Source organism: Pollicipes pollicipes, unplaced genomic scaffold, assembly GCF_011947565.3.
Source record: "Pollicipes pollicipes isolate AB1234 unplaced genomic scaffold, Ppol_2.1 Scaffold_4881;HRSCAF=5763_pilon_pilon_pilon, whole genome shotgun sequence".
NCBI classification, from domain to species: domain Eukaryota; kingdom Metazoa; phylum Arthropoda; class Thecostraca; order Pollicipedomorpha; family Pollicipedidae; genus Pollicipes; species Pollicipes pollicipes.
In genome coordinates, this window is record NW_023596576.1 from 16,432,883 (window position 1) to 16,442,097 (window position 9,215).

The 9,215-nt window shown below is 52.1% G+C and overlaps 1 protein-coding gene across 1 annotated transcript; it reads right to left on the bottom strand.

The window, feature by feature from the left end:
- Positions 1-1,028: 1,028 nt before the first annotated feature.
- On the bottom strand, positions 1,029-8,395 carry LOC119101382 (cocaine esterase-like). The gene is made up of 3 exons (XM_037224717.1): positions 8,315-8,395; positions 5,573-5,731; positions 1,029-3,577 (listed from the first exon to the last, which is right to left on the bottom strand). Exons 2-3 carry the CDS (start codon positions 5,721-5,723, stop codon positions 2,001-2,003), a joined length of 1,728 nt encoding a protein of 575 aa, XP_037080612.1. The 5' UTR covers positions 5,724-5,731; positions 8,315-8,395; the 3' UTR covers positions 1,029-2,000.
- Between the last annotated feature and the right edge of the window lie 820 nt (positions 8,396-9,215).

The following is a 9,215-nucleotide window of genomic DNA, read 5'->3' on the forward strand; positions in this document are numbered from 1 at the left end:
TCGTTCTCTTCGCCGCTTCATGGCTTTGGATTCAAGCGGAAGTGTCGGCGGTAGAAGCGTCGGCGGTAGAAGCGTCAGCGGTAGAAGCGCCGGCGGTCGAAGCGCTAGCGGTAGAAGCGCCGGCGGTAGAAGTTCCCGCTGGGCAGCGTGGGCTGAAGGTCAATGGCACCTCGACGGTCGGGTTGTGAGAGCTTTGAATATTCGCGGAGTGTCTCCAAAGAGAACTCTGTGATGTCTCTGCAGGCGCGCCGCGCCCAGTTTTCTGTCATAGGTATGGGCGTTAAACATCACTGGGGCCGGTGGGCTCTGATAGCCAAACCCCAGCAACTTTTGGGAAGATTAAACTTCTTTTGGTGTTTCGACGATATCAGGTACTACCAAAATATGTAGAAATTGATCTCAGCAGCATTTAATGCGTGGTCATGTTCCTGGTCACAGACAACGGCCTTGCCCACACTCGACGAAGCTGGAGAAACTGTGAGTATAGGTGCACTACTTCAACACTAAAAAGCCTGTCTTCATTATTCAACAACATCGTAACCAAGATCCTTAATAATGGTCAACAGAATGACCCGCCCATTTCTAACAGGCGCGCTTGCCGGTGCGTTCATCCGCCAACTCTATATCATTATGGTCTGCAAGTTGGCGTTGGAATAGCACAGAAAAGCGACGTAATTAGAATAACTTGTTAAGTTACTAAGTATTTGCCTGAACATCGAGGACAACATTTGCAAGGACAAAGAAATGTTCGTAGGATTTTTGAAACCGATGTTCTTGCGCTTTTCTTGGCCATCTTGCCTATTCAAAAGAAAGAATTAGACGTTTGATAGGTTCTGGTACCGGCCAACTTAATACTATTGGTATACGTTTTAAGTGGAAAAGACTGCTTTCGACAGCACAATTCTCTATTAACTAAATATGCCTCTCAATGCGCATGGTCCCATTACGTCCTCGAATCTTGCACAACATTGACTGAGACCCAATTGACGGCCGTCATATCTGGAAATGGTCCTCACAAAGTCCAGATATGAACGCATCGACAGTGATATCTTTATTGGCTGTGATCGCTGCATGGCATATGGAATGGCACGATCTGAATAACGTTGTTATGACATCATGGATGCCAAGATGACTTTTAAATACTCCTCCCGACGCATTTTTTCCCCATTTTTGCGGTTGTATAGCTCAGAGACTAGAAGAGCTTAGGTCTTAAGAAGGGCAGGGTTACAAATAGCACCGGAAGGTCTTTAAGATGGCTATTTCAGTTCAAAAGCCCATATAATTGTGGAGCACTCTCATTCAATCATTTTTCGGTTAGTGCCGGGTTCAATGAAACTGGCCTGAAACACTTTGATTCACAGCTCTGTGAAAAGCAGCACATAATCATATGACCATATGGGCTAGTAATTAAAGTACGCCGAAGAGCGGTTGTGTTACCGATATACTTCGGTGGGAGCTGACTGAAACCATCACCGCGATAGGTCTATGTCAAAATGTGTTGTTCCCGCACCTTGTATTTGGCCAAAGGTAATATACACACGTATGTCAGTCAGGTTTTTATGCTTCTTGCAAGTGTAGCAAAAAACCTGTAGCAGCATGATTTGGCTAGATATATGAATATAGCAATGACGGTCAGTAATAATACTCCTTACTAGTGCAGTTCATGCTACGAATTTTGTCATGGTATTGCATCTATACTACTGATGCCTTGGTTGATTCGGGTGCACCGGCATAGAAGCCTGCAAAAATACTTCACGTAAGACTGTTTTCAGCCGTCAGGCAGCGGTATCTCTTCATGCCCATGAAGTTTGATCGGGTCACACTCAATGATGGCAGTGTGAGCCTGGCTTACAGGCTCCAAACGGAATCAAGCCCCAGGCGTTGTAAAGAACGCCATAACGTAGTTCATCTATACAATATCTCAATCACTGACAGTGCTAGGCAAGCGGTATCTGGTAACTCAATCATGTGCGACGAGGGTTCACCGACCGCGCGCGTTCTCAGAGCTCGTCGCGTTTGTTGTCGTCAAAGAGCGCCAGATGCCAGCTCTCCTGGATGTCGAGCTGGTTCCAGAACTCCACCCGCTCGCTGAAGGCGGCCCGGCCCACGGACGGTGCCATGTTCAGTCGCATGTGCTCCTGACGGCTGGCCGTGTAGATCGGCCAGCTGGGCATGGGCACCGCGTCAGTGCTCGGGTACCCACGGCGCGCGAAGTTCGTCCACAGCGACACCATGAACCGGATCATCTTGTGCTCGTCCGAGTCGCGCGCTATCGGCGGTCCGAACACCGGCTTAAAGAGGTACAGCAGGTCCTCCGCGTGCGGCACGCCCAGGTCCCTGTAGGACTCCAGCTTCCCCATCAGCAGGGCCATTAAGCGCAGGAAATTCTGTCGGCCCGGCCCCATGTGGTCCAGGACGTACATGTACACCGGCGTGTGGGCAGCGGCCAGGTTCGCCTCGCTCGTGATGCACGCCGTGAACCAACGGTCGCTGAGCATGTCGCTGAGCGGCTGCAGGTTCTCCTCGCCGCAGCCGGCGTCGCCGAAGTATTGCCGGTAGATCTTTTCGGCGACGACGGCGGGCGTGGTGGTGACGCCCGTGAGCTGGAGGATACTGGACGCCCAGCGGCCCCAGTCACGACCGCTGCACGCCGCCAAGGACTCCGGCTTCAAACGCTTCTGGCCAACGAAGAACGCAGCCTCGTCCCGGTTCAGGCCGGTCATCCACGGCACCAGGTTGAATTGACCGTCGCGAAGCGAGATGTACGGATCCCGCGGGAGGAACGGCATCTGTGACTCGCGGTCTACGCGCGGCTTGAAGTGGATAGGCAACTGGACCACGGGGTCATCCTTTATCATCTCGCCGAGTGACCTGAGGATCTCTTTGGCGGGCCGCTGTCGCATGCATCCGACCAGTTCGCGGCTGCTAGCCGTAGAGCACTTCAGCAAGGTGGCCAGCTGATCGGCAGCCTTTCCCTGAGGCTCCCCGCTGGCGCCGAAGTTGCAGAACGACGCCCCTGACTGGCTGATGGCCTTGGCGAAGAGGCCTCGCGAGCGCGGGCTCAGCACCTGCAGGCCCACGCTGGCGCCGCCGGCTGACTCGCCGAAGATGGTGACGTCGTCGCGATTGCCGCCGAACGCCTCGATGTTGGCCTGCACCCACTCGAGCGCGAGTACCTGGTCGTGCAGGCCGTAGTTGCCGGGGGCGTTGGCATCCGCAGTGGTCAGGAAGCCGAACGGACCCAGCCGGTAGTTGAACGTCACAAGCACCACCTGCTCGTCCATGAAGTAGTCCGGTCCGTAGAAGTCGGCGTCCCCGGAGCCGGTGACGAAACCGCCGCCGTGGATCCACACCATCACAGGTAGCTCCGGGTGCTCCCCTTCGGCGGGCAGGCTGGGTGTGTACACGTTCACGAACAAGCAGTTCTCGTCGCCCTCCAACGCTCCGGCTGAGAGCATGCTGTACTGGAGACACTTGCTGCCGTGTTTCTTGGCGTCGCGGACTCCCGTCCAGCCCTGGTGGGGCTGTGGCGCCCGGAACCGCATCGGCCCCAGTGGAGGCTCAGCGAACGGAATGCCTGCGGAGGGGGCGGCGTGCGCGTGAGAAGTTCGCCGCCGCGACGACGAGCAGTGCGTCACAGAACGTCAACATTCAAGACCAGCAGCATCTTTTCACCACGCATTGGCGATGGTTTTATGGCCTGTGTTCAGGTTGATGCAGATTTAGATATTTTGGGACCAAACAGTGCGTGAGATGCGGTTTCGCTTATGAATGTGCGGTGCATGTGGTGAAAATCTTAGAACGTGAATCGGTACACTGGTACACTGCGTTTATCATTTATGCGTGCTACGTCTTCGGTCAGTTTTTTCTAAACATAACAAATGAATTTGTGATGTTTGGGAAGGTGGGCATACGTTGATGTTTTGGCCAGGGTATACATTGCTACCACATGTTAAAAAAGAGCATGGTACATCAATCGTCGTTTTTGGGGCGGAACATATAATAATAAGTCGTAAAACAGGTCATCTAAACTCTCACCTTGGAACTTAATAACTACGATAGCAAACATCTGAGCTCCACAAACACGCAGCAACCGCGACCACGACACCACTGCTACGCGTGATCACAACATTACTGCTCATCAAGAACCATAAAAATGTATGGGGCCAAGGCAACAATAACCCAATGAAATATGTTTCTTGCGTATCTGAGCAGTCTTCCGTACTGTTTGTAGATGGGTCGACATGGTGGGCAAATATGACGTCTTTGAGTGAGGAATGAAAAGCAAAATGAGAATACGGCGGCTAAACAAAACTTCTTAATACGGTACATATATATGGCATGGAATATGGATGCCAATGGGACAATGGGTAGAAGGGGATAGGGTGGGGAGGCTATGTTAGGTAAGGTTAGGTTAATTTAGGTTAGGCTAGGCTACGCTCGGCTAGGCTAGGCTAGGCTAGGCTAGGCTAGGCTAGGCTAGGCTAGGCTAGGCTAGGCTAGGCTAGGCTAGGCTAGGTTAGGCTAGGCTAGGCTAGGCTAAGCTAAGCTAGGCTAGGCTAGGCTAGGCTAGGCTAGGCTAGGCTAGACTAGGCTAGACTAGACTAGACTAGACTAGACTAGACTAGGTTAGGTTAGGTTAAGTTAGGCTAGGCTAGGCTAGGCTAGGCTAGGCTAGGCTAGGCTAGGCTAAGCTAGGCTAGGTTAGGCTAGGTTAGGCTAGGTTAGGCTAGGTTAGGATACGTTACGTTACGTTACGTTACCTTAGGTTCGGTTCAGATCATGTAAATTAGGCGAATTCAGGCTAATTTTGGCTAGGTCCTGAACTATTCTAGTCTGTCTGTTGCATCAACGTACCTACACGCCATAAGAAACGTATTTCATTGAATTATTGCTGTTGCCTTGGCCTCGTACATTTTTTCTGGTTCTTGATAAGCAGAAATATTGTAACCAGGCAACAATAACGCAGAAACGGCGCTGGGGAGTCGGGTCGGTGGAGTGTGTGCGGCGCTCGGGAGCTCCCTATCGTAGTTATGAAAATTCGAAGGTAGGAGCATGAATAATCTGTTTTAAGATTATCTACGAGATGTTCGGCCTCAACCACGACGAATGATATACAGTGATTTGTTGACATTTGATGTTTTGATTCCCAGTCCGTGTTGTCAATTGTATGTTTTTTCTTATTAACCACCGGTCGCGAAGCCTATATTTTTATCTTTGGTCCAGCTCTACCATGCGGTGTGGTCTGCTGACATGTTCGAACATCAACAGCACACCAAGTGAGTACCAAGAAGGGGATCATGGTCCTACAACCTCTCATAACCATGAACCGTTCCAAACGGTGGTACAAGCATTTCGGTGCGATATCTTCTTTGGTTCTTTGTGCTGCTCAAGCCTTCATGGTGGACTAAATAATCACGCCAACCCAAACATCTACTGATGTTTGGTTATAGATCCACAGAACAGCAGACAAGAAACAAGGTCGCACACGCCTCACAGGCTGTCGTCAATTCGCACAGCGCAGAACTTAACTGTAAAACTAATACAGCCAGAGCTGACGAAAATAGCATACCCTTGAACGAGAAGTAGCTGTTGCCGACAAATGACTTGAGTTTGGCTCCGCTGACATCACCGGACTGGGTGGAGACCTTTGGCCCCGTGGCGGCCATTGTGGCGCAGAATGCCGCACTCAGCATGGCCAACAACAGCGGAAGGCGTCCCATCGCCGCAGCTGAAACGACGAAAACACAAAGTTGAAACGGCGATACAGACACGGCACGCGGCCTGTGACCTTGACGCCGAGATCAAGGTCAGCCCGACGGAGCATGCGTGAACGCTGCGCTGGCGATGCCGGTGCTCGAGGCCAAGTTGAGCAGTGCGTTTGGCAAGCCGGAACAGTTCTGCTAGCAAATAACGCTGGCTGGTGAGAACTCTAGGGCTGCGGCATCGAAATATGATCGATGGGCAGCTGTGTGATGATCTTTAATGTCTCGTGGCAGTATCTCAAAATTTTAAGAAATGAATTGTTGTTTAGCGCTGGGTACTTGCAGCTAAGCTGAGGTGGCCAATATGCCAGTATTTTCCGGGTTACAGGTCTTGCTGCATTTAGGATCCCAACCCGCCCTATACAGGTTCTTGGAATGGGGTGGGGAGGGGGGGGGGGGGGGGGGCCGCCGCCGCCGCCGCCATACGGCCAACCCAATCAGCGCGGACATGATGCTCACTCAAGACTGAGTGCCGTAACAGTCCTTAATTCCTTGCTCATAGTTCCAAAGCTTTTCTCAGGTTGATACGGCTCTGACTCCACCAAACAATAACAACTCACAGGCATCCCATTTATTTTGCTGGTCGTAGTGTTGTGCCGCCATTCTCCGTCGCAATGAAAACAATGCCTGCTTAATCTTCTAAAACTATGTGCTCACCCTAATCGCTCGTATTCTGTCTATGTCGATCCTGACTGCGCCTTGATATGCTTCCTATGACCGGGAACGCTCCGAGCAAGACACCATCTTCCCGACTTAGACAACACAGAGGCGTACCGGCGTTGTGGAAAGCGGCCGAAATTAACTGCATCAGGCCAGTCGTAGCTTGCGACATGATGTAGTCATGACTGAGATGCAGCCTGATTGTGGTAAGTCACCGCTGTGTACACGGCAGCATCTGGAAGCAATCAATGCCTGTCGACGGTCGTGCATGTTGGGTCACGTGGTCAGCTGTCGGTCTCGTATGGATTGCGTGATCGATGATGATTTTGCCCCGCAAAGCTTGCCAAGAACTGTGTAATGTGATCACATTGAAGTGCGTAATTGCTGCTCTCATAGGCCTCTGTTCGTTCAATCAGCTGATTCTACTTTTCGTCCGTATTTGACCTAGAACGTTCCACATCGCCGTCTGACATTACAGCCTGTGATCCCACAGGTTGTTGCGACGTAGGCGGCGTGTGCCTTTGCATAGCTAGCCCGTGCCTCGTTGCTAGCCTCGGCATTGTTGTACACCAATAAGCAATGTGCCATTAATCCGTCTGGAGCGCGGCCGACGCTGAGCATGGCGTAAAAAGGATTTGCCGTTCGATGCGGCGCGAGTGAAGAAGGATGGGTCATTAAAACGTCGTGTATTCTGAGATGATGCTCACTGAGACGAGATGTAGCTGAAATACTGTGACCTCCTTGGTTCTGGATAAATCCTATCATCACGACTAGAAGTTTCGTTTCTCCTGCGTGCCATCTACCCTGACCACGTAACACCGGCCAGCTCGCCAAAACTGGAACGCGCTAATCTAAAAATGAGACACCGTGCGGTCTTTAAAGGAACCGACATTTGCTTGTGTTTTCACATTTGCATGCGGACATTTGCATGCAGTTTTCAATCGAAACAGACATCGCCTTGATTGTCTGCAGTTCATAACCGTGCCACTTTTTAGACTTCACATCCTCTTGTTTCTGAGCTTGATAAGCTTGAACGTGTGTGTGCAGCCTAATACGCATCACTTATTTGAAGGTCATCCAGATATTTTGACGTCATCGCGAAGTGACGCAAACACGACACCTCGTTCGGTGTATTGTGCTCATGGTCAAGACCAATATGGATACAAATATGGACCATATTTTTTGGCTTTGATCGTCGCATGACTATTGGAATGGCAGAATTTGAATGACGTTATCTTGGGGTCATGGATGCCTGGGCGACCATTGAAGAAGTCTTCCTAAAAAAAAGTTTGCACACTTCCCCCGGAGTGTAGCTCATAAACCAGAGAGGTTGAGGTGTTAAGAAGGGCAGTGCTGTGAACGCACTGAATGCTCTTCAAAACGACTACTTCAATTCAATAACCGATACAAATGTGGAACACTCCTTCCAAACATTTGTTTCAAGTGTTTTAGTTACATGTTTTTTTGTGGTATTTTTTGTGGTTATAAGTGAGCCTGTTTCATCAAATCTGATACTTGCTTAAATAGCTTCAAATGTGAAACACTCTCTTAAAAGCTATCAAAGAATACCAAACTGACTTTGTGAAATGAGCCGCAACTAGGAGCACAGAATCATTCGTAAACACGATTATTTCCCACCTAAAATCGTGAATTTTGACGTATGGCTGCCAGCCTTCAAAGGGCCAAATCTGCGGCGCAATGTTCACTGGCAGACAGTCCATACCAAACACGTGTCGGGCATTCGTTGTCGACAATATTGGAGGACACACAGCGATCAGACGGACTACAGTGGAGCACCTGCGTTGCTCCGGCCGGTGACACTGGTTTATTTCCGTTCCCGTGACCGGCGATGCCAGGCCAGTTCGAAGGGACTCCCATCAGCGTCCTACCTCGTGGAGCAGTGATGACTGTCGCCCACCGCCGCCGCCAGCTCACAGTGTCCGCCCGCCCGTCCCTCCGTGCAGCCGACGGCCCCGCCTGCGCCTCATGTAGCAGCGACCACTCCGAGCACGACCGAGCCCAGATACGGCCGCGCGGGGGCGTGCCGGGCCTCCGTCTATCCAGGGTGCGGTGTGGGCCGGGTGCGCGGACCGCACGTGCAGCGCGAAGGGCTTAACCCGCGCGTCAGGTGAGACAACGCTCGTGTGGAAGCGGCGCCCCACCCGATTCGTGCCCTGGAAGCGCCCCTTGCATGCGCCCGGCTTCCGTCCTGCGCCGACTGAAGCCAGCTGGCGGTAGGGACGGCGGCCGGCTGACCAAACTCTGACGCGATTGGGCGCCCCACGCGGCGCGGCGCGGCGGCGGCGAGGCCGGTCTGGGCGCCGTGCTCACGGCACGTCGGCGGCGGGCACGCCTCAGCGTGGTGGCGCCGCCAGCGGTGGATGCTCGCCGCATCGTCTTCGACGTTCCACCGGGGCCGCGCCGGCCGGACCCACTCCCGCTCAGTCACTCGCCGATGCCCCAAATGAAACAAAGCGCGCTTTGGGAAACCGGGTCATTGGGCGGGGCGCTTACTGTCTGGTAGATGCCCCTGACTTCAACGCCTGCAGCTGCCTTTGCAATTTGAAATACAAACGAAACGTCCATCTGTCTAGTTGTTTATCAATCCACTTTTTTCGATGCGCATTTTGCAATTTTAACGACAAAAACCCATCAGTACGCGTCTGGGAAACCGGAGGTACGAAACCAGATTTCCCACGGTGCCAGTCACAGTGTTCCCCACGGATTCCCAGTCAGGGTGAGATGCAGACGACGCCATGTAGCTTCAGCAGATAACAGCAGATTTTCACC

Excerpts from the sequence above, each read along its gene's own strand:
- LOC119101382 (XM_037224717.1), bottom strand. The coding sequence starts at position 5,723 with ATGGGACGCCTTCCGCTGTTGTTGGCCATGCTGAGTGCGGCATTCTGC. Across the intron at positions 3,578-5,572 it reads CAGCTACTTCTCGTTCAAGG|GCATTCCGTTCGCTGAGCCT; the intron begins GTATGCTATTTT and ends CCCCCTCCGCAG.